Source organism: Artemia sp. Qi Xiang Cuo, chromosome 21 (genome assembly GCF_049724085.1).
Source record: "Artemia sp. Qi Xiang Cuo chromosome 21, ASM4972408v1, whole genome shotgun sequence".
Taxonomy (NCBI): Eukaryota; Metazoa; Arthropoda; class Branchiopoda; order Anostraca; family Artemiidae; genus Artemia; species Artemia sp. Qi Xiang Cuo.
This window is the reverse complement of record NC_142814.1, coordinates 33539987-33565338: the sequence shown is the minus strand read 5'-3', so window position 1 is coordinate 33565338 and position 25352 is coordinate 33539987. Positions and strand designations below refer to the sequence as shown.

The 25352-nt window shown below is 35.2% G+C and overlaps 1 protein-coding gene across 1 annotated transcript in view; it reads right to left on the bottom strand.

The window, feature by feature from the left end:
- The window catches only part of LOC148939468 (uncharacterized), a 44916-nt gene that overhangs the window by 14373 nt on the left and 5191 nt on the right, over positions 1-25352 (bottom strand). The window contains exon 2 of the mRNA XM_089106749.1: positions 21084-21768. Within this exon, the coding sequence (XP_088962875.1) occupies positions 21084-21768 (685 nt within the window). The remainder of the gene's footprint in view (positions 1-21083; positions 21769-25352) is intronic.

Below are 25352 nucleotides of genomic sequence, written 5' to 3'. Positions count from 1 at the left end.
GGGCCCTTAATGTCGGTGAAAACAACACTCTTAACTAAGATAATCGAATATTTTGATAAAATTTTTGTAGAAAAGCTGACAAAAATCTACTATTGCTATAGTATTTGGCAAGAGTCATACAATAAAATAAAAGCAATTGTTGCCACCACCCTGGGGTTGATGCAGATACAGTTCATACAGGGACTTGATGTTTTCAACATTATTGAACCAAACTCTTGGCTGATTATAGGCGATCCGGCTGAATCTATTGAGCAATGGTCCCAGGAAACGCTGCAATTGTTTATTGTTCCCTCTCATCATGAACAGATTTCCGTTACTCTGATTCTCCACAATCTCTTTCATCAGAGCAAATGTAAGCGAACACTTGCTTTGAACTGTACCTACTATATCATCTACAGAGTTGTTCGTAATTCTAGCTCGGTAATAAACCTCAATAAACAAATCTATCAAGGTGCCTCTGAATTTTTGCTCTCAGTATACAATCAGGCAACTAATAAACCCCACGGCTATATCCTATTGGATCTTAATCAAAATACACCTGAGGATCTGCGTGCAGTCACAGATATTTTTGACAATGAAATTACAGTATATCTCTCTGTGAACGCTTAAAAAACCTATTAGTCGCTATCATGACACTGAAGAAACTACATGAAAATAGACATTTGTTTTCAGTTCTAAGCACTTCAAAACCTCAGCTTAGAAAAGCAATACTCAAATATGATATTGACAACGATTTCATTAATCTAATATCTGAACGTTGTTTAAATTTGACCGAGGGTAATGTTCAACTACCAGAAGTAGTTAAGCAACAGGAAAAGCAACATCGTTCCATTGTACGTACATTAGCCTCTAAAAAGAATGTAAAGAATTTTAAAAGGAAACGACTTCTTCAGACGGGCGGTAGCTTTTTCACACTTTTACCACCAATAATTGCAGGACTTATAAACAGTTTTCTCTAGATGGCAAAACCCTATAAATTGACTCCAATAGAACTCGCTCTGTCACCCGTCGAACACTTTGAGGACAATCTGAGTAAATTCCTCGACAATCAAACTATTGAGTATGATAAAAACTTGTTTTTCTTCTATAGAATCTTTACCAATGTGGAATCCAACCTTGATCACCGAATACTGCTGCTGCTGATCCCAAAAAGAATAATAGCATGTCTTATCTGCTGTTGTAAAGAACTCATAGACGGATGACGTAAATGAGAGTTTCGTAACTTTTGGAAGTCTGCTAATCAACTACTATCGTTAACAATTTAAACGACTCCTAATCTATCTCTTGGAAAGTGGTCAAATTCAAGTTGAGAGCAATGGGGAAAGGATTATAATTCAAGGCAAGAGCTATAATCTACTTGATTTAATGTATGACATGGTTACAAATCGTAAAGGACTATTATCATTCGACACTCATCGATACAAGTTTCTAAGTATATTAAACTTCCCCAAAAGTCTTATTGGCAATATACAAATTCTAAAAAAATTAAATGAACGTGCATCATTATCATCAGCATTAAAAGATGAACTTGAAGAAAAAGAAGATTTTAAATCAATTTTGGAAAATACTAGCACACAACTGATAGCTAGACAAAAGCGAAGACGTATCAAGTCAACGTTACCACCACCAGCCAGTATGCAAAAGGGTAGTAGACATTACACAACGTGTTTAAGTTCAAAATGGCTGAAGTTCTGAAAGGTGTTTATGAAAATATTGGCGAGGCGGGGAGTTTGAGTTCCCCCACAACTCTTTCCAAAGTCACGGGTGTTCGCACTAAAAGTGTAAAAGACTATATAAAAAATGAACCAAGTTACACTCTTAATATAAATCATAGAATTCATTACAATCAATATCGAATAACTAAAGCATTTTACACATTGCATATAATGCAAGCAGATCTCTGGACTCTACATGAAATTCAACTACGTAACAATACACCGTACAAGTACGTCCTACTTGTAATCAGTGTTTATAGTAGCTATGCATATGCACTTCCATTGCGATCAGTGAGAGGTGTTGAAGGTGCTCAGGCCGTTTAGCTTTTTATTGAACATGATTCATATAAAAAATTGACACGCATTATGTTTGGGAATCTTTTGATTCTCAGGTTACGAAATTAATATAGAAATATATTAAGATGCTATCTTATACTCGTTGTCCTAAAAAGGCTGCCGTGATTGAACGATTGATAAGAACTATTCGGCTCTTAGTTTCAAGATATTGTGCATTGAAAAATACAGCTGCTTTTATTCATGTTCTAGATAAAATCATTTTGATTTATAATCAACGACCTCATCGCTCATTGTCCAACTCTACACCAACGGAAGTTCATCATTCGGATCATAATACAATTGACACCTTTCTTAAACAATATTCCAATGAATCGAAAGTCAAGAAAAAGAAAAATAAATTCAATGTTGGTGATACTGTTCGAATTAATAGAACAACTAATGTTTTTGAAAAGGGGAATTACTTGTGGTCCACCGAACTTTTTAAAGTGGCAAAAATCCTAGAAACTAAACCCATAACTTATCGTTTGCGTGATACCGAGGATGAAGAGATTCTCGGTGGCTTTTATGAATATTAATTGAAAAAAGTTAAAAATGCTAGTGAAATCTATCAAATTGAAAGGATATTAAATACACGTACTCGCAGGGGTAAGAAACAGTTACTTGTTCGGTGGCTAGGATACAACCCAGATTTTGATTCTTAGATTGGTGGGATTGGTTGAAGATATTGACAATGCCCCATGATTTCTATGTAACTTTCATGTCCAACGTTTCCGATCCTCTCTACAATGACTTGAATACGACAAGTGATTTTTGGACAAAACTCTCACCCGCAATCAAATTTGACGATGGATATGAAGTGGATCTTGTCGACTCTATTCCCAAAAATACCTATGACATCCTGAGAAAGGATCGTAAATAGTATATAAAAACTAGGCCCTATGATTGGCCGCCACCACCAGGTGATCAAGAACAAATTAAAAAAATCAATTGGATGGATTATCCATATATTGAATTACCCTACGAGGAGCTCACCTGCATGAATGATTTATATTGTACTAACAATAAAAGAATTTCTGCTCGTAAAAAAGGAGCTTTTCATTTCAACTATTCAAAGGAGGAGGGGAAGATCTACATTAGTTCACCTATTGCCAATGAAAAGATTATTCTCAATGATAACTTAAAGAATGTTCTTGGCTTTAAGCTCAATATAACCAATGGTAGAAGTGCTGGAAACACTAATTTCATTTTTGCTGACTACCCACCTGCCTTTTCCTTGGACACTTGTATATTTCTCTACGCTTCATTTGTGGAAACATCTCGGGTTGGTAATTCAAATGTTCCCCTCCTACGAGTTCTTGAACGAAAAACCAATCAAGAATATGTTCATCACTACAACATACAGCATCATTAACATAGCCCTTGAAAAACTTCCTATTTTGAACTCTGTCGTTTAACAATCAGATCTGAATTGGTGTATTCTATAGAAATTTAAAAAGGATTAGAAGCTATTACTTATCATTTTCTATCCCTTGTTAGCCACAGCACAATAACCTAAAAAATGACCAATAGAAGAATGTCATTTGTCTGTCCCGATATTGAGTGCTATGTCGATACTTTGAGTCCCCGTCAAATAGGCAATGGATTGGACTACTACAAGGGGAGTACTACAATGTCTGGCTTTGGTATTGTTGTCTGGGTAGCTAGGCTTTTTATTTCTGCACTACCCCTTGCCAGAAAGTATCTGATGCCTTCTGCATCAAATTTTGCTCCCTCAACACTTCAGGATTGGGGGTCGGGCAAAAATTTCAAGGAGAGTGTTAAGAAAAATATTTGATCTTCAGCAAGAGCCGTTGGTGAAAAATAGAAATCTCGACAAACTAGGGAGAGATTGAAAAGGTTTCGTTCGTGTCATTCACTAATCAGTCTCCACCAGACAGGAAGCAAAGGACATAAAAAAGGACTTTGAGAAATAAAACAAGGAGGATCAATAAGCAGCAGAAGAAGAAAAAGAAAAAGATTGTTAGATCAAAGAAGGATTTCTTCTCTTAAGATGACTTATTTCCCCCACAAGGAATCATATCCATCAGTCAGGTCCTCATTGAATCTATTCAATGCTGAAAATGTTGATGTCAGTGTCAAGTATGGCTACTATGAACAATTTCATCCTCAACAACCCCTCTCGGAAAATAGACACTTTCAAATATTTTCCAATGAAGACTATTTCATTGATTTGTCGTCAACATTTATTGATTTAAATGTTGTGGTGACGAAAAAGTCAGATAATACAACTCCAAATGCCGGGGATGGTCTCTCCTATGAAAACTGTATTCTACACAACCTATTCAAACAAATTAATATATTTATTAATGGAACATTGGTGAGCACTAGCAATAATTTATCCAACTATGCAAGCTACATACAATTTATGATGATGACGCCAAAGGCGTACAAAGAGATGAGAGGACAATCATTGGGCTATGAATATCGAGCAGGTGTTGATACTGACGGTGAGTTCACTACTGCAGTGACCCAGGAGTATCATCTAGTTGGAAAATTAAATCATGAGATATTCAATATATCCCAATGGTTACCCCCCAATGTCAAGATTGACATAAAGTTACCGCTGGCCCCATCAAATTTCATTTTCAAAAAAACACTCCCAGCAGCACCCAATTCAAATGTTATTATCGCATCGGCAATTCTCCACGTCCGAAAACAACAGGTTATGAGCTCTGTTGCATTGGCAGTGGAAAAGTTAAGAGCCAATGGCAACAACATTAAACTTCTTGTCCACCAGACGATCACCAATCACCGTCACATTGCCACCGGCTCTCGTAGCTATAGCGATTCATCATTTATCCATGGAGAAATCCCCTCAAACTTGGCATTGGTATTTGAGACGAGTGGCAGTGCCACTGAATTCTTAACTGAATTCCTCCAGGATTTTAATTTTTTCGATATATCAAGCCTTGTTTGTATAATGAAAGGTATTCCATTATAAACTTTTTCGGTTGACACCAATACCAATAGAACTCTATACGAGTTGATTATGTAATCCCTAGATCATGACTCTCAACTATTTGAAAATGGAATAACCGATTCAATGTTTTCAAAAAATCATGGGGTTTTTGTTTTGGATTTGTCAGGCACGCAAGATATGACCATAGTACGAACAGGGAATGTACGTTTAGAATGTACATTTGCCAATGCTCTGACTGAGAGTATCACGCTAATATCCCTGAGTCAATTTGAAACCTATTGGGAAATCACGCCCGACGGCAGTGTTCTACTAGACGTAGCACCATGAACACAAACCAAATAATCAACGTATTTAATATGGATCCATACATGTCCCAGTACAAGTCCTATTGCATACCCTCGGACTTCATTGAAAAAATTCCAAGTGTTAATAACACCCTAATCATTGTTAATAGCAGTCCATTGACTTTGAAGACCGGTCATTGGCTATGCATCTTTCAAACAGCAAAGAATATAGAATTTTTTGATCCTCTTGGCCTATCGTATAAATTCTATACTCCATACATCAGCAGATTAAGCAAAAACAGGAGGATAACTATTAATACAAATACACTTAGAGTAGAGGACTTAGTGACTAAAACAGACTGTTGTTTTGCGACACTCTTTTTCGGGCTCAAATTCTGTTGCTACACCTAAAACCCGTGAATCGACATAAACGTATACTAATCTGAAATGACTGATTATCTAAGGAAGAATATTCTTACATCTGTATTTAACATTTATTTTAGTGACCTGAGAATAAAATGTTCTAAAAATGTATGTCAAATTGTTTATTAATAAAAAAAATTTATATACATGATAAAACGACTTTTCTACTCTTTAGATTTCATCCACTACTACTAGGTATTTGTCGACAACAACTAGTGCAGGTAGATTATCTGAATTCGCAGTGTACTGATCCTGATATAGTGCAATGTCAGGGTCACATTTCCTACAGTAGATAGTGACTTCACTCTTGTCATATCTCTTTGTATAGTTAATGATACTATTCTCATTCATTCTATAGAATTCACATGTTTCAATTTGCCTATTTGAAGCAATTTAACAAACAGTGTCCTCAAGTGTCGAATCACATTCCGTAACAGCCAAATAAAAATCAGTGGGATTATAATCATAACACCCAGTGTCTTCACAACAATGACGTATAAACCATATTCTTTTGTTGTTCCAACAGTTGAATCGTTGACCCGGTTCCTCCTCCCATAACAATCTAAAACCACGACGATACCAATCTCGTAGCAATAAACTAAAATCACGATTAGGATTCTTTCCAATCATACCGGGATATGTATTCTCCCACTGATTACATTTATCATAATGGCAATTGGAGCATAGGTGACATTTAGGATGAGAGTCACACAACTCTTCAAGAAAGCAATTACAACCTTTAATTTGTACAGCATATCCTCTATGCAATTTACACGGGTTGCATAATCTACATTTTTCATCATTCTCATTAATCATTGTGCAATTCTCACATGATGACCAGCTGCCCAGTGAGTACATACATAACGGACATGTATGGAACATTTTGTCATGTGTTGACACTCTCACTACCACAATGAAACTGAGCTAGCAACAAAAAAAATTATTGTCTGAGAGAGAGAGAGAGGAGTAAATCATCCTTGAGTACCATCTTTCCTATCAAAAAAAGTCCTAAATTTCTAAACGCATGTTTAAAAATATATTCAAAATATCATTTTGTCGTTTTGTAATAAATACATCAATAAATTGTGTACATACATTTGGACCACATTCTCGAAGCTAAATAAAGTAGTAAACTGATTGAGAATCAGTTTTTAATGTATCAACAAGCAGTACCCGAGAAAAAATCTTCCTTTGAATAGACAACTCCATAAAATCATCATCTAGAATTAAACGTTCTTCCATAAGAACTAGGTTCCTCATGATTCGATCTTTCCCGAATTCATCCATTTTTTTTTTTTAGTCACAACTCTCTCACAACAAAATTAAGACTAACCAGAATTTCTTTTTTCTACTCTATAAAATACAATATAGTATACTATAGAAAAAGAAAAAACAATATTGATTCAGGAACATTTTCATTGATAATAATTACAATAATAATATTCACTGATGCATAATGTTCTCATCAATGTGTTTCGATATGATATCTAATTCTGATCGGAGTTTATTTATATGCAGAATATTCACTTTTCAAGCAAAACATAGCTACTCCTCCTGTTTAAATTTGCTTAATGATATCACGTATCTAGCATACATAGTGTCCCATTCAAGACATAGTCTAAAGCCAGCAGTTATTTCCATATCCACATTGGGTACTCGTATATCAGTACTGCTGCTGCTGTCGGGACCATCATTAATCTCAAATAGTGTAAATTCAGCACTCATTTTTTTTTTCTCACATAAAATAAATGAAAATAAAAAAAACTCTATTTTAATTCAAATCTATTAATAAAATTAATTTTAAAGAAAATTATTCCTTTTATTCAAATCCTAATCACCAATCAAGTTATACTCGTTCCTCTCGGCAAAGGTGTAATGACCTGTAGAAATGTTTACCTATAGGACCGGTAGCATACTATACCTACCAGAAAAACCTGTTTGGTACGGGGGCGTAAGCAAAGTATATAGCTTCACCCAAATTCCATATGATAAGGGAGTACTGACTCTCTTTGAAAAGGTGTAGAGCTTCCATAGAATTCCATATGATATTTCAAATTGCTATAGCTTCCATAGAATTCAAAAGATGGATACTACTAAAATGCGCCCCGGCGGGGCTACATAAGTGGGTCGCAGTTAAATCAGTGATGGTTGACTTTAAACAATTTTACCTTTTGGGTTGAATCTCTTTTCCTTTTAATTCATTTTTGCATAGTATGTCAAATATACAGTCTATCCTGTTACATTGATGAAGCTGAATATACATTTTAGAAAAATTGATCTTGATTAGAGAAAACTTATTAACTAAAGAGAGCTGATCAATTTGCAGTCAAAACTAGAATGATCACTTTTGGCTTTTAATATTAAACTAAAGTTAACTAATATGCTAACTAAACCGTATAAAATGAAATTGTGAAATGAATGGATTTCTAGGGAAATAGAAAAAAGTGGTAGTCTTGTTAGATGAAAGATGGTATTAGGTAAAATGTTTTCTATGGAATAGTTTTTTAAAAGGTCTTCTTAGAATTGTAAATATATTAAACAAAGATTTGAAGTATGTATTCATAATAAGAGTGAAAGACAACTTTCTGACGAATCGGCCATTAATTAAAAAAACAAATTAGTTTAACTAAATTTTCATTGAGCGGAAGCGGGGGTTTAGAAAAAAAATAGAATGCGTTAACAAAATAATTCTACAAGAAACGTTAATGAGTGCAGACTCTAATTGCATAGCTAATTTTCATTTATTTTCCCCTTTACTCCATCTGTTCTATATTTCCTACTTCGTGACAGGAAATAGATAAATAAATAACAAATTCAGTTAAACCAAGACTTTCTTTGGAAAGAAGAAGTCCTAATTTCAATAGCACTATTTCGGATATACTTTTGAAATGTCATAATCCTCAAAAATAGTCATTGAGGTAGTCCAAAATCTCACACCGACAGAATCCTTAAGACTAAATATGGAGAAATATTATATCGGAAAAACAAACATAAAGTCCAATACGCTACGTCATCCATAAGAATCAAGGCCGTATCTAAGAGGGAGGGGAGTAAATATAGTATTTGAGTTGAGCCTCCCCATCCTCCCTGAAGTTTTTTATCCGACTCATAAAAAATTAATTAAAATGCATATAAACAGATTTTTGACGCGTTCTTTATTTTCATTTTTTTAAGCCCTCCTCCCGAAATACAATCCAGGATACGGCTTTGATAGCAATAGTCAACAAGTCCACCAAACTCTTTTGCACCCTTAAAAATAGCAGTCGTTGCGTGCACGCTACCTATGAGTCATTTTCTGTGAAACAGTGTTGGAAGATTTTCCATATGCAGTTTTTTTTTTCCATATCAATTAGTGCAGCTAAGAATTGCAATTATAATATCACCAAATAAATTTTTTGCAGTTTTTAAAAATCTTAGAAATTTATATATGTTGTGTAATTTCAGTTTGAGAGCCTTAAGCAGCGTATATTCTGATTTTCTTGTTTTTTTTTATAGCCAATCGGTAAAAGTGATTATACTTTCTATAGTCTGCATTATGACAATATTTCTTCGCTTGTTTGTGTTTTATCCCAAATTCTTCTATTCTATTGGAAATCTAAACTCTGGCCGAACCTTAGTTACTTGCGGCCTATGTTCAACTGAACTAAATCAATCTTGAATGAAGGACTAAGCTTAGAACTAAAGTTAATCTAGTTAAATTAAAAAAAGAACCACTATGCAGCATCAATCCGCCTGAGGCCAAAACCACTGTACATGCTTCTCCTCCACTTCAAGACATTCAAAGCTTCACTAATTGATTTTCAGACGTAGTATTTTACTCCAAGCTCTCAAAACCTCCAAAAATTTATTCATACCGCTTCTATTTTTATCCGAGACACTCAAATAAACTGCATAATCCAAATCTAGAAGAAACTTCTAAAACTACGTTTTTGAAATTCAATTGTATACACATTTGCCGTCACCTTTCCAAATATCAGTCTTTTATCCAAATCATTGATTATTTTGTCAAATTTTTGTTTCGGAATTTAAGCAACGAGACCAGGACGATCTTAAGTAGACTCCTCTAAGATAAATTAATTATCATCAGATATAATTTGTGCTGCCTTTATAACTTACGGCCAATCAAGACTACCAGCCTTAGCTATGAAGTAATCTTGGGGTCTAAGACGATTACCAATAGATATGGCATCGTCGGAATATTCATGGAATCGTAGTAGCGTGTTGATACAGTGAATGGTTAATTCAAATACTAATTTTTATGACTAAAAAGGTCTGATGGCTCAAACACTCCTCAAATATTAATCTAAGTGTGAAACCTTTCTATTTAATACCATGGTCCCTTCCATAGCTTATGTAATGTTCCTTGTAACAAACTCTTTTGAAATAATATATATCAACGGGGATAGGACACAACCCTGTTTAACACCTGATTCCACACCAAACCAACTACTAGCGTCACCTCCTTCCGACACTGAAGCAATATTATTTTCATAGATAACGCTAATCAGTTCAAAGTACTTAACTGGTATGTCTTACAAGGATAGGACCTTCGCTGAAGCTTTGATAAAAAAAAAATGAATCAAATGCTTGCCTTTAATCCATAAAACTTAGAACTAAAGAGGTCTGAGGGCTCAGACACTTATCAAATTTTAATCTAAGTGAGAGAATTTAGTCAAAACATCGTCCCCCTAAAACCATATAGTTTTTGTCTTAAAACTGTATCTACCGGCTCACTTAGTCTAATAAGTATCCTCGCGTTGAGTAATTTGCTTCCTACAGAAATCTACCTAATTACTCCATGTCTGCTACTAATTGGGGTGCGGGCATTTGCCCAGGTTTTTTGCAGGCCCTCCTAGGTTTTGAAATACAGCTCTTTTGAATCTTCCTTAAACGAAAATTTAAAAACAAGATTCTTGCCTCTCCTCCTACATCGCAAATTGATATGCCCCTGATTTCTTTTTTTTTTTAAGTCATATTCATAGTCTTCAGTATCCAATCTCTGATTTCGTAACTGCCACTATATTTCCACAACTTGTTTATGACGCTGTTAGCTCCAGAGACCTTATCATTTTTGGATCTTTATCCAGACGTACTACTCCCCCTCATTTTCAAAAAGCCATTACAGTATCTTACTATTATGCCGTCTGGCCGTATCCTTCAGATCTCCTGCAATTTTACGCTTTAATGCCTTCTCTATGTTTTTTATTCTCCTCGGATATATCGTTCAGACATTTCTTATACAAACCCCTCTCTCCCCTACACCTCTAAAAGCATTTTCTATACCATTTACATACATATATTAACATATATAAACATATATATATTATATACTCTTTGTCTAAATTTCCTCCAAATTATTTTGTGTGTTAGCATATAGCAGACATCCTGCCTTGTGTATTATTGCGTGAAATCCCGTATTATATTTTTTTTTAATAATCCTATATGAGAAGGTAATTTAGACATATGCTTACAAGAGTATATAGCAAACATCCTTTCCTTTCGTCCTTCTTTCTGTTTTCTGTATAGTCTTTGTGTATTTTTATTTGTTTTGTCTAAGCTACTTTTTGCGTATTTTTTTTCCTCGTCGATAGAGGCTTCCAGATATGAAGCCATAATGTTCGGACTTGCAGAATTTTTTTTTTTGTATCAATAAATTTTATTTCTTTATTCCACTGTCTAATTAAATAAATTTACCCGTTTATTTATATATTTTCCTTTAAATCCTAAATTTCCTCCTTAAACTCATATGTTACTTTGCAAACCATTTTATTAAAATCATTCCATCCATCTTAGTCATTATCAAATCTAAAAACTCTCCATTTTCCTACCCAGTTGTTCTTGGGAAGTTTCCCCTCAAATTCTCGTCTTGGAGTTTATCAGCGTCGTACGTTCTGGAAGGTAGGTACTAATCCTAATCTTTAGTACGAAATTACTCTAAATCATGATATTTACCCTTAATGTTAAAACCCTAAGAAATTACTGTATTTTATACAACTATATCTACATGTTTTTTATGATGTTAAAAATACTACTTTGACCTTCGTATGCAAAATGATTTGCTACTACAGTATCGAACAAAAATGCAGTTTTTCGTAAAAAAAACTGATTCTCTTTTTAAAATTATTTTTGTTAATTAAGAAAGGTTTTTCTATGTATCAATTTCCTTTAAAATGAGCTATTAAACAGCGCTCTATGATGTTCCAGTGCCCTGCTAGCTGAAAAGAAAGAGAGAAAAAAAGATGCCGTATATGCAGAATCTCATAGATCAAGCAAATTTTCTTGTTTTTCAAGTCAATAGATTTTCCTCGTTATTCAAGCCAAGGGACGGTAAGTTTCCTATGTAGGGGTTACGGACAAGGTGGTTCTAATAGTGTGCTACTTGTTTTGATCTGACACGATTTTTAGGAGTTATGGGCTATTATATTTCCTAGAATTGGACGTTACCGTTTCTTACCAGGCTGCTTGGTACCGCTGCAACCCAGATCTCGGCACTCCTATATACCCTAGTGCACTTTATCGATCCTGCCAGTTTTTGATCATAGGCAACGCTATAGCATTGCCTATAATAAAGACCATACGGCTCCAATGTTTTATTACTTATTTATTTATTATTATTATTTTGTTTCCCAGAGGCACTTCATATGAAAGGGGATATCGTAAAAACTTCGAAGGAGGCTCATTCGATTGGAGATCAGGAGTTCGAGTACCGTTTCTAAGGGTCAAAAGTGACGAGTAAGCAACGAACACCCCTTCCACGCCCACCATTTCCTCAAACACGTCCAATCAAAATTTTGAGATAGCCATTTTGTTCAACGTAGCTGATTTTCAGATAGAAATTATGTTTTTGAGGAGGGCACTACCCCACAGCCCTCAGGACAAGGGTTGTAAGTTATGCACTGGGGGCATATAAGCTTTTTATTGAACGCGTTGTCGTAGAAACTTCAAAAATGGTTCATTCGATTGGAAATTCAAAGGGCTAGTGCCCTTTTTAATAGTCAAAAGTGATTGGAGGGCAACTAACCCCCCTCTCACGCCCACATTTTCCCCAAGCACATCAAATCACAATTTTGAGATAGCCATTTTGTTCAACGTGGTTGAAAACTGCGGAAATTAGGTCTTTGAAGATGACAAACCCCCCACAGCCCTCAGGTCAAGGGTTGTAAGCTATGCCCTGGGGGCATATAAGGTTTATATAGAAAGCGTTGTCTTAAAAACTTCAAAAGGACTCATTGGATTGGAAATTTATATGGGTAGTAGGTTTTAGACTTTTAAAGTGAGAGAAGGAGGCGATACCCAAACTGTTGTTTGTAGTGATTTTTGTTTGTTTCAAGCTTGATTAGCATATTCAATTTAGGTTTCATTCGCTTTAAGATTTATGTACTCATTTACATTAATATCTATTGTATGTTTGTTTGCATTGATTGTTTATTTAATTCCTGTTCGTTTTAAGTTTCATTTATACGTCAATAGCAAAATATTTTTTTTCGTTTTAAGCTTGATTTTAATGTTCAATCTAAGCACTACTCGCTTTAAGATCTATTGATTCATTTATATTATTTCTTGTTGTATGTTTTTTCCTGTGATTGTTTATTTAATTTATGTTCGTTTTGGGTTTCATTTGTTCTTTAAAAGTAATTTCTGGTCGTTTTGAGTTTGAATTTTAACAGGTATTTGTATCTGCTGAGCTTAAGTTTAAAATGGCTATTACTTTTCTTTGAAAAGCTTATTTTTCGGAATTTTTTTTTAATTAATTGCAATAACATAATCACATGAGTACCATATTAAAATAAGGTTTTAATTAGAATAGCGTGCCTGCAAAACAGTAGCAGTTTATCACCGTTGCCAATTTCCTTTTCTATATCAAATTTTCCTAAGCTAGGATACCATGTATCTTTATTTGCACCAGGGGTACCAATAGGAGGGGGTAGAGAGGTTCAATTATCCTTGAGATTTTGAAAATTTCTTTTTTGAAAAAAAAACATCAAAGGGAATAAATGTTTTACACCAGAATAAAACGAACAATTATATCTAAACAAGTAATCTTTTATAATTCTACCAATTTGTCTGTTACTCAAAATATAGTTTCCCCTTTATTTCTTTTTTCTCTTTTGTATGCTTTTTCTGTTTTGACTCAGCTAAGAAAAAGAAAACAAACCACAGCCATCCTTCTAAAGGCTAAATCCGTTTTTCATATTTGTGGAAGGCTTAAACCTCCATTCTAAGGGTATCACGCATGTTTAACCTAATAGTCCAATTGTAATTATGATTAATTTCCCTTTTTAGAAGTTCTTTCTCCCTTTTTAAAACTACGTTTATTTTGAATTAATCTGTGTCTTCAGATTTAGAATTATATTCTTTTGTCTTGAGTGTTGGTTTCAAACTTCTATTTCGTTTTTAGAGTTTTGCTTACTTTGGACAAGTATCACTCCGAAATTCCCCTTCTTACCAAGGGTACTTTGATGTAAACTAAGTTCCTCAAAGTTCCACTTTAAGAATAAAAGCAGATGAAACTGACGTGGACTGGTGACTGCGTAGACAATGAAACAAATTGATAATTATAAGCTCACGTTAGACAATGGAAGACAAGTCGTTAGTTACGACTTATAATCAGGGTATTTCCCGTTGGTGATAGAGGATAGTGCAATGTTAGAAGTTAGAATTGGGATTTATCCTAAATATTAAGTGATATATTTTAAATATATCACTGGGTCCTTTATGCTCAAATTCCCGCTCTCAAAGCTAAATCTTTGACTTTGCTTTCCTGGAAGTATTTTAAAAAGCCACAGTTGATAACCGCAATTGTTTTGATTACCAATTGACATTCAAATCATTCGGACTGATAATTTGTTTTTTTTTAATGGAAATACAACTAAGTGATCTTTCCGGGTTACAGAGGTAGCTTGCAACCTAGTAATCACGCCCCATACTAAGAAATACAATAACCCATAACTCCTAAAACTAGAGTCAGGTCAAAAAAGAAGATCACTATTAGAATCGCCTTGTCCAATACTCCCATATAGGATACTAACTGTCCCTTGGCTTGAATAACGAGGGAAATTCTTTGGCTTGAAAAACAAAAGAAAGTGGCTCCAAGCGCGATATTCTGCATCGACGGCACCTTTTTTTTCTTTTTTCCAGTGCAGCTAGCGGGGAACTGGAAAACGATAGAAAGCTGTTTAATGGCTCATTTGAAAGAAAATTGCTATACCTATTGCCCATGGCAATTTAAAAAAAATAGTTTCCAAACCGAATCAATTTTTTACGAAAAACTGTATTTTTGTACAACACTGCTGTAGAAAATATTATTAACATCATCTTGCGTGTGAAGATCAAAATAGTATTTATAACATTACAAAAAGCATGTAGATATAGTTATATAAAATACTGTATTTCCTTTAGGGCTTAAGAAAAATTCTGATTGGTGAACTGAAACTAGAGTAGCCTAATTCCTAAAATTTTAAATAAAGTAATTTTATTTCATCTCTCAGTTCAAACTTAAAATTCCCTCCTGGAACCAAACTTTTTTTGGCTTAACTCCTAAAGAGCGCATCTCTATAAAGTTGTGCTATGTTTCCATGGCAATTAAGAAAATTTCACTATAAATTTTATTTTATTTTTGTTCTCAGTTGAGGATTGCTATATTTATTACGTAAACTGCAAAAATATTTATGGTGTCCGAGCAACAATCTTAACTTGTTAATTCAAACTTAAAAAGTACCTGAAAAATGTTAAAATCAGTTGTTTTTTTTTGTTAGGTTCTAACTACTCGACGCGTGATTTTATGGATATAAGTTTAAACATTGAATAGATATGGTTTTAGTAAAGCCAATAGTAATTAAAGTATTCATATAAAACAACAGACGCTTATCTTTCTATATTCAGGTTGCAGCGGTAGCTAGCAACCTAGTAGGAGACGATCACGTCCAACACTAAGAAATGTAATAGCCCTTAACTCCTGAAAATAGTGTCCGCTCAAAACATTTCATTTTTAAAGCACTTTGAAAAGAAGTTAAACTTTTATTTTCAGTAATCTTGTGATTGAGCATTCCTTCTCGAAGCCCCCCCCCCCAAAAAAAAAAAATATTTTTGCGTGAAGAGCTGGAAGCGGAGAGGCAATCTTTGTTCACTGAGCCACATTAAAAGCATTGTTTTTTGTTTGTTTGTTTTAAGTGTGCATTTCTTCACTTTAATCTGAAAACCGTTTTTGCTCCTTCAATTTAAATAATTTCATACGAAAATTTTCTAAAAAGACTATTTTCAAAAGAAAGTAATGAGCCATATTTAAACCTAAAACGATCAGAAATAAAGTCAGGCTATATAGAGGCATAACAGTACGAACAGGCCAACATAGGTAACCAGAAATGTAAACCCTTCAAGAAAAACTGTTCATTTGAAACCAAGGCCGTATCCAAGGGGGTTACGGGGTTTAAACCTCTCATAAATTTTTATCTGACTCGTAAAAACGCAACAAAATTGCATATAAACAAATTCTTGTTATGTTGTTTTAATTATTTTTTGTAACCCCGCCCCCCCCCCAAAAAAAAAATCCTGGATTTCCCTAGTTGGTAATAGTGTCTTTCTCCAAATTCCAAAGGGGAACATAAGCGGTCAGCACACCCTCTCTCTCCTTCAACTTTGGCTGTTCATTATTCTATTTAGAATTGTTTATCACTATTTTACGGTAGTAGGCATAGTAAGACATAGTAGACGGTAGTAAGACATATTCAGTAATACGCAAACAGAACAATAATCGTCATCTTCGTTTCAAAGCGTGCTATGGTGCTATCGCTAAAAACTTGTCAACTTTTTCGGCATGCCATCCCTTTTAAAGTGCTATATTTTGTCACCTCCCAAGAAAAGCCCCCTTTATCGTGGCTCTTGGTAACAGCTGAAATGAGCAGTGAAATTTTGCATTTAGTGTTTGCTCTACAAAGGTTTTGTGTAGAATAGGACAGTTGGACGAAATTTGATAAAGTATTAGTGCATGCTGTTTTGCCACTAATTTTTTTCTTTTTTTGAAGCGAGTGACTTGAAAACCATACAATTGAGCATTATTATTCGAATCAAGTTAATTAAATATTCAAGAACATTTTATAGTAATTCTCATTCGAAACTATTTCCTCTGCTAGCGGGGGTTCTCTACCACAAGCTATGAAGGATCTCACATATATCAAACTAGTTTCAACAATTTCGCCTTATGCTTAGTTCAGACGCAAGGAATTTTGACGAAATCCTTTAAGAGTTTTATAATTTTTTTTTATATTGAAAATTTTCAAGACCTCTTATTGATAAGTTAGGAAAATCTTGAAAGTTTTTATAGCCTTTTGCTCAAAAGGAAATCTTATAGGACTTCTTGAAAAACTTTCAAGTTAAAATAGTGACAAAATTCTATGTGTCTGAACTTAGCATTAGAGGGGAAAATTGTGAAATCTGTGTTGGTAAATTTAAGTTAGAAGTGTCAAAGGGCGTCAAACTGAAGAAGAGAAATCACCTTTCTCTACATTTCTTTGCCCCCCCCCCTATATTTATAGAAATACTCTTTTGTGAATATTTTCGTTTAAAATGCCTTTTTTTGGTATTTTCATTGAAAAATGTAAAAACAACGAAACTGTCCTTTAGTTTTTTGGAAATATATTTTGACCATCCCCCTATAGTTTCGAAAGCTAACACGGGTGGAATTCCATCCAAGATGAGTGACCGTAGCTATTTTTGCTATCCTGTTTGAAAGTAAATACATTATGACAGTTTTATAGAACTAATAGCCATTTAAACCATCAAAGCCATTTAACACAGTTTTTTGTTTTTTGTTTTGTTTTTTTTTTGGGAGGGGGGGGGGGTCTTAGGCAACAATAAAAATCGGAAAAAAACTTTCCCAGAGCTATGTATCTAAATAAAATTGGCAGTACATAAAGAAAGAAAAACGAGCAAAAATGGGGTTTTTATAGGCCAAATGAAAATACTGAAAAAACAAAGCGAATATTTCGAGAGGACAAACGCCTCTCTTCTTCAGCGCGAAACGAAACGATGCATCAATAAAAGCCAAAAATTAAAAGAATTAAAACCAACTACCTAACAACCATAAATTAAAATTAAAATTGGCAGTGTTTTATAGTCCCAGTTTTCTTTGCTTTTAAGGTAAACTAGAGCAAGCATTTGGATAAGGGACGTCAGTCCATTTTATATTGCAAAAAAAACATTCAGATGTTGCTTCCAAAATTATAAATTCCCTTGGCTAAAAACTAGTTGTTGATTAGCTTGATTTTGACGAAAACATATGAAGCACAATCTGTTTAATTTTGAGTTATACATAGTTGACCATGATCACGTCGTTGAGACGCAAATAGCTATCTATATGGAACTGCTTCACCATCACTTAGTTTTTTGCATTTCCTTAGGATCGAGTTACAGAAGGTTATATGGGGTCTTTTTTCTTCATTGTTTCGGGTTGTAAGCGATGAGATGAGAAAGTCTAGGTAATGAATAGAACAGACATTCTAAAATATTTCTCAGTGCAAATTTCTAGTAAAATAGGAGATTGCAGAATAGACTGTTAAACTGGGTTACCGGATTACAGGTTCTCAAAATTAATAGGAATTATGGTAAAGGCCTAAAAAAGATATCCTTTGAGAAAAATTATTTTATTGGAGTATTAAATTGTCTAGTTATTTTTACATTTGTGCTACCAGCAATAGCTTTTGTTTATCTTCCAGGTTATACCGAGAGTTACATCTACATTTCCACGAGAAGATCTATCTAATTGGTAAACCAATTTCATCAACGATGTAAGGATCGACATATCGTATCTTAGTTTGCTATATTCCCTATTTGCTAGTCCTGACTTATCCGACTCGTTCAAGTTCGAAGTAAAAAAGGAGGAGGAGCTGAAGTAAGGTAAGGAAGAGATTGAGCGAGTAGAGCGAGTAGCTTCATTTACCAAGTAACATTGGTAGTAAAAGCAGTGGATGCAGTCATTAATCAAATAGGAAGAAGCTTTCGAACTAACATTAGGATACTAAAAGCACAACAATGATAGTTTTCAAGCAATATTTAAAGCGTATTTGCTTCAATAAATAGAAGAAGACATTCTCGAGTTTCCCGAGGACTTCTCTAAACATCTTGCGTCTTGGCAATCCCACCTGAAAATAGAAGGAAAACAGGACATTTCATGATATACACACATTTACAATATACCTATGCCTAATTAAATAAAAAAACAAGTTTTTTTAACTGAAAGTAAGGAGCGACATTAAAACTTAAAACGAAGAGGAATTATTCCGTATACGAAAGGGGCTGTCCCCTCCTCAACGCCTCGCTCTTTACGCTAAAGTTTTCTATTGTGTTAAAAATAAAGTTGTAAGACAGATTCAAACTTTATCGTAAAGAGCTAGGCGTTGAGGAGGGGACATTCCCTTTCATGTACAGAATAATTTCTGTTCGTTTTAAGTTTTAATGTCGCTCCTTATTTTCAGTTAAAAAAACTTTTTTTCTATTTAATTTCTGAACGGTTTTGAATTAATGCAACTTTGATTTTGCCTCCGTAAATGAATAATTAAAACGAAATTTGCATAATAATTTTACTTTTTTGGCTAAATGGCTTTCTCAAAAAATTTTTCTGACCCCTAGTCGATACCTTGCTCTTTACGCCAAAGTTCTAATTTTGTTTGAATAACAAACGCCTGAATCACAAAGGCCGGTTAATTAGAATAGATAGCTCTTTTGAAAGTACTAAAAAAAACTTTAGCGAAAAGGGTGAGGTATTGACTAGGGGGTGAACCCCCTCGTATACGTAATAATTTCTGTTCGTTTTAAGTTTTAATGCTGCTCTTTACTTTCAGTTGAAAAAACTAGTTTTTTTATTTAATTTCTGATCGTTTTTAAAATAAAGCTGGGAAATCTGGCGCCCCCTTCATAGAGATGTCCCTTCCCCCAGGGAAATATCCTCCATGGAAGGATCCTCCCCGCAACCCTCTCCTCCGAGATCCCCCCCATCAGAAAAAAATCCCTCCTGTAACGTCTTTATACTTCCCATTAACCAATACTATATGTAAACAATGGGCAAAGTTCATAACAATGGCTAAATGGCTTTCTCGAAATTTTGTTCTGACGTAACTTACGAATTAACTTACGTAACGAACTTCTATATTCGTATGTTTTATTACGTATATTAGGGAGTTTCCCCCCTAGTCGATACCTTGCTCTTTACGCTAAAGTTCGAGTTTTGTTCCAGTCAGAAACCTCTGAATCACAAAGGCCGTTTAATTACAATAGATAGCTATTTTGAAACTAATAAAAAAAACCTTAGTATAATGAGCGAGGTACTGACTAGGGGGTATACCCCGTCATGTACGGAATAATATCTGTTCGTTATAAGTTTTAATGCTGCATCTTACTTTCAATTAAAAAAACTATTTTTTTATTTAATTTTTGATCGTTTTTTAAATAATGCTAGGAAATCCGGCACCCCCTTCATAGAAATTTCCCTTCCCCCAAGGAAACATCCTCCCTGGAAGTATCCTCCCCCGTAACCACCTCCTCCGACACCCCCCCAACAGAAAAAAATACCTCCTGAAACGTCTTTATACTTCCCATTAACCAATACTATATGTAAACAATGGGTAAAGTTCATAACTTCCAGCCCTTCCCCCGGGAACTGTTGGGGATTAAGTCATTCTCAAAGACATATTTATTAGATTTTCGACTATGCTGAACAAAATGGCTATCTCAAAGTTTCTATTGGGTCACTTTGGGAAAAAAATGAGCGTGGGATTGAGCCACGTTGCCCTCCAATGTTTTTGGTCACTTAAAAAGGGCACTAGAACTTTTAATTTCCGTTCAAATTAGCCCTCCTATGATATTCTGGGACTACTGGATTGATACGATCACCCCTGGGAAAATCAAGAAAAAAACAAACAACAAAAATAAAACAAATAAACACGCATCCGTGATCTTTCTACTAACAAAAAATACAAAATTCCAGATTTTTTCAGATAGGAGCTTGAAACTTCCGCAGTAAGGTTTTCTGATACGCTGAATCCGATGGTGTGCTTTTCATTAAAGTTCTATGACTGTTTGGGGGTGTTTCCCCCTTTTTCGAAAATAAGGCAAACTTTCTCAGGCGCGTAACTTTTGATGGGTAAAACTAAACTCAATGAAACTTATATATTTGAAATCAACATACAAATCTGATTCTATTGATGTATCTGTGGGTATCGAAATTCCGGTTTTTAAAGTTTCGGTTACTATTGAGCCGGGTCGCTTTTTACTTAAAGTTCGTTACCACGAACTGTTTGATACTATAAACTCAATTCGGAATTTTTTTGGTTTTGGCTGTGGAAAGCCAGTATTGTTTCCGCATGCTTGAAAAGAGAAAAAAGGATAACTTACCATTTAAAGCAAATGCTGCAGCAGCACCAAGCACCAATGCAATAGGAATGAGTGCTAAGAATAATACTGCCAAATCTGAAAGATAGTGACTTCCATAGCTTTGATTGTTATATCCACCATATCCATTTCGGGGTTTAGCTGAAAGTCGCGCTCCCAATGTGCTATTGAATGATGATTCTGTTGTCGTTAAGACTACCTCTGTAAGTGATTCTAAAAATTTGTCTGGAATATATTCGTCAAAACAATCTTGTAGTCTATCACACGTTACATTGTAACTAAGACTATCCCAACTATTAATCGTTTTGTTCAATAATGTCGTTGCTGTAACCAAAGAACTTTCTTCTAATTTTTCAGAAGTATTTTGTGGAGCTATTTCATTCAATAATACTGATTCTACAGTTGCAGAGCTTTCTTCTGATTTTTGAGAAGCATTGCGAGAATGCTGCAAAGGAGCAGGCGTTGAAAAGCTAATATCGTTATTCCTGATGCTGCTCTTTTCTCTTTTAATTTTTTTTACTTTTTTCTTTCCTTTCTTGATGAAGGTTCCATTTGATGGTATAAACTGCACTGGGTGTTTTCCCGTAGATGTATGAGGATTTGGAGACGTATTCTTCATCCAGTCAAAGGAAGTATAAAAATTTGATAAGTTCTTCTTTCCAAGGGGTACTGACAAGCATGAGTAAATCTAAAATAATCGATCTTTAACGTTGTGATTTTTTTTAACGTGTATTCCCTTTATTAGCACAAAAAGAAGTAATGTATTTACGGTTTCGAACAGGTACGTACGAACAGATATAGTTCCAACAAGTAGAGAACTCCTCAAAACAGCAAAAAAAAACCTGTGTGATAGTTGTGAGAGAGAGTTTAGAATGTTAAGCATCCTGAAATTTTGTGGGGGATTAAAGCTGAGTAAAGATGGAGTTAAGTTGCCTGATACTTAAGGTGGAGTAAAGTTGATCATCTTTAGTTTTGTAACCTGTTCGAGTTCAGAGAATGCGTTAAACTATAATAGTGTAGTATATACAGTAAAGCTTATGGCTAAGCTTTTGAGGTGAAACTCCTTATATTGGGAATTTCCTCGTGACCCTGCCAGTTTATAAGTCTATCATGTGCTTTGAGGCTAAGATTTTAAAAAAATGAAAAAGAAGTTTGTCAATTTGGCTTTTACGCTGGTCAGATATTTGCACGAATTTTTTTAATTCCTAAACAATGTCTCAAAGCTTTTCAGTCTTAAAAGTACCACTCTTGTCTTTGTGATTATATTGTATTAAGCTAAATCTCTACAGTAGCTGACCTTTGACTAATCAAAAGATGTTTTATGATATGTCTTTAAAAATCGTTCAGAGAGAGAATTGAGATTTTTGCGGGGAGTCACCTACTTTTGACATTCTGGTGTACCTTCCGAGGCACAACATACGCCGTCCCGTGGTACTTCTGTCACATCTGGAACTTTGGTTCTAAGAGGGTTTGGCACGTCCTTGCAACACATGTCACAGTTTTGCCACTCTTGGCACGCTTTCACCACTTAGCCGAGAAATTTAAACAATATAAGTTGTTTTTCTACACTTTTCGGGCCCCAGTTTCTCTTTGGGGTGGGGGGTGTCCTGACAATTGTTTGTAAATGATGTTCCTCTTTGCACAAGGGTCTACGGCTGAAGTTTTCAAACTGATCAGGGACAAAAATCTCTGAGGATCATGTCATCTCCGAAGGCATATTTATTGGACCTTTCGACTATTTTCAACAAAATGGCAACCTAAAAATTTTGATCGGACGTTCTTGGGGGTTATGAGGGGTGGTGAAAAGGGCACAAACGGGAGCCTGGCTGCTCTCCATTCACTTTCGAATCTTAAAAAAGACACAAGAACTTTTAATATCCAATTGAATGAGCCTCCTCCAAAGTTTCCATGACTACCCATTCCATACAAACTGACTGGGGGAGGGGGAAGTAATATAACAATAGATGGAAGCCTTATAGCTCTCTACTTAGGCAGCGCTACTGCGCTTCCTCTGAGAGGGTCACTATGAATTATAGTTTCCATTCAAGTAATCCCTGTGACCTGTGACCACTAGTTAGACACGTAATCCTGTCACAGTAATCCGGTCACAGTAATCCTGTGACCATTAGTTAAACACGACCACCCCAGGGAAAAAAAAATAAAAAGGGACACATCAGTGCTACCCGTGCAAAAATATGATTTTCCTTGTTTTTCAAGGTGGGGGATTGTAAGTCTCCATTATAAGTTTTTGACAATGGCGACGTTAAGGCTACACTTTTTACTTCTACCCGATGGTGTTTTCGATGAGTTTCAGGCTCTTTTGTGAAATACTAAAGATTTTGCTTCGGTAATTGAAAATTAATGTTCAGTCAAATCTCAGTAATATTTATTATTTCTGGATTATCATTAATTGGAAAATATTTCTCGCAAGACAGAAAATGAATAATTCACTTACTCTGAACCGTGGTTTGCCCTTAATTAGGTTCCAGCCACTACTTTAACCATGATCACATCTTTTAGATGTTACTCTGATTGGAAGGTAACTAACTCTGTGCTGCACCCAACTAGTGAGCTATCTAGCTGATATTTCCTATTTGAGATGAAATTCCTGCCCATACACTGCCTTAACATCTCTTCCAGTAAAATTTTAACGTTCCCAAATTCTTCAGGTCCTCACTCCCTTTGATCATTTTGTTTTCTAGTACTAAATTAAATGGTTTTTTCTATCTGTACCAAGGGTTGTCACCGCCACGGATTTATCTATGAAAACATAGATTTTTCGAGAAAACATTTCACATGGTATGGATTTATTTTCACATGGTATGGAATTGGTGTCGCTCAGAAAACCAATCTTTACGGCGAGCCCAAATGAGTTAGCGGACCAGCTGTCTCGCTACTCTTACATCTGTCGCCACAAATGGATCTCCAGCTGACGTGCTGAAGAAGTGCGGGAAATTCAAAACTTCTGGCATGTGATTTGATTTGACCGGTGTTAACCATGCCCAAAAACAAAAACAATAAATCTACCCCTACTTTGGCCCCCACCAAGGTAATTTGGAAGTAACTGTACAGGAGAGCTATGCTGGTTGAGTGTCGTTCTATGGGTTCAGCTTTTTCTAGGTTTGTTATGGATAGAGGTACATTGAGCCGATTTAAAGGGAACAGAAAACAGCTTGAGAGCTGGAGTAAGCTTTCAATTGTTTATTTGGTATAAATTTCTCAGCTTGGTATAAATCTCTCAATTTGGTATAAGAATCTGAACGTCAAACAGAAGTTGTACTTTGCAGTATTTTTTACATGCGAAGACAAGTTTTATATATAATATGGAAGTTTTTCGGTTGATACTGACATTAAGCGAGAAACTGAAGTTTTGGAGAGTCGAGGACTGTTATCTTTCATAACGCAAATATTTAGACCATTCTGCCGATGGTCAAATGCCATAGATTTCCATGGATTCTTCAATAAAAAACATGGATTTTTAAAGGAAACACGGATTTTTTCACATGGTATGGAATTGGTGTCGCTCAGAAAACCAATCTTTACGGCGAGCCCTAATGAGTTAGTGGACCAGCTGTCTAGCTACTCTTACATCTGTGGCCACAGATGGAGCTCCAGCTGACGTGCTGAAGAAGTGCGGGAAATCCAAAACTTCTGGCATGTGATTTTTTGACCAGTGTTAGCCATGCCCAAAACAATAAATCTGCCCCTGCTTTTGCCCCCACCAAGGTAATTTGGAAATGGCTGTACAGGAGAGCTACCTTGGTTGAGCGTTGTTCTTTGGGTCCACATTTTTCTAGGTTTATTATGGAGAAGAGGTCTACTTTGAACCAACTTAGAGGGAACAGCTTAAGAGCTGGAGTAACATTTCAATGATTTATTTGGTATAAATTTTTCAGCTTGGTATAAATCTCTCAATTTGGTATAGGAATCTGAACGTCAAACAGAAGTTCTACTTTGCCATATTGTCACATGTGAAAACAAGTTTTATGTACAATATGGAAGTTTTTTGGTTCATACTGACATTAAGCGAGAAACTGAAGTTTTGAAGAGTTGAGGACTGATATCTTTTAAAACGCGGATATTTCGACCATTCTGCCGATAGTCCTCTTCAAGGGCTTATGGAGGTCAGCGTGTACAAGAGTTGGAAGGTGAGTTACTATAGAACCTTAGACCCATGCAAACAGCTGAACTAGAAACTCGAATCGCCGCGTCTAATTCTCCGCTTCCCTCACTTTTGACACAGACTGGAGAATCCGAGAAGCCACACTCTGA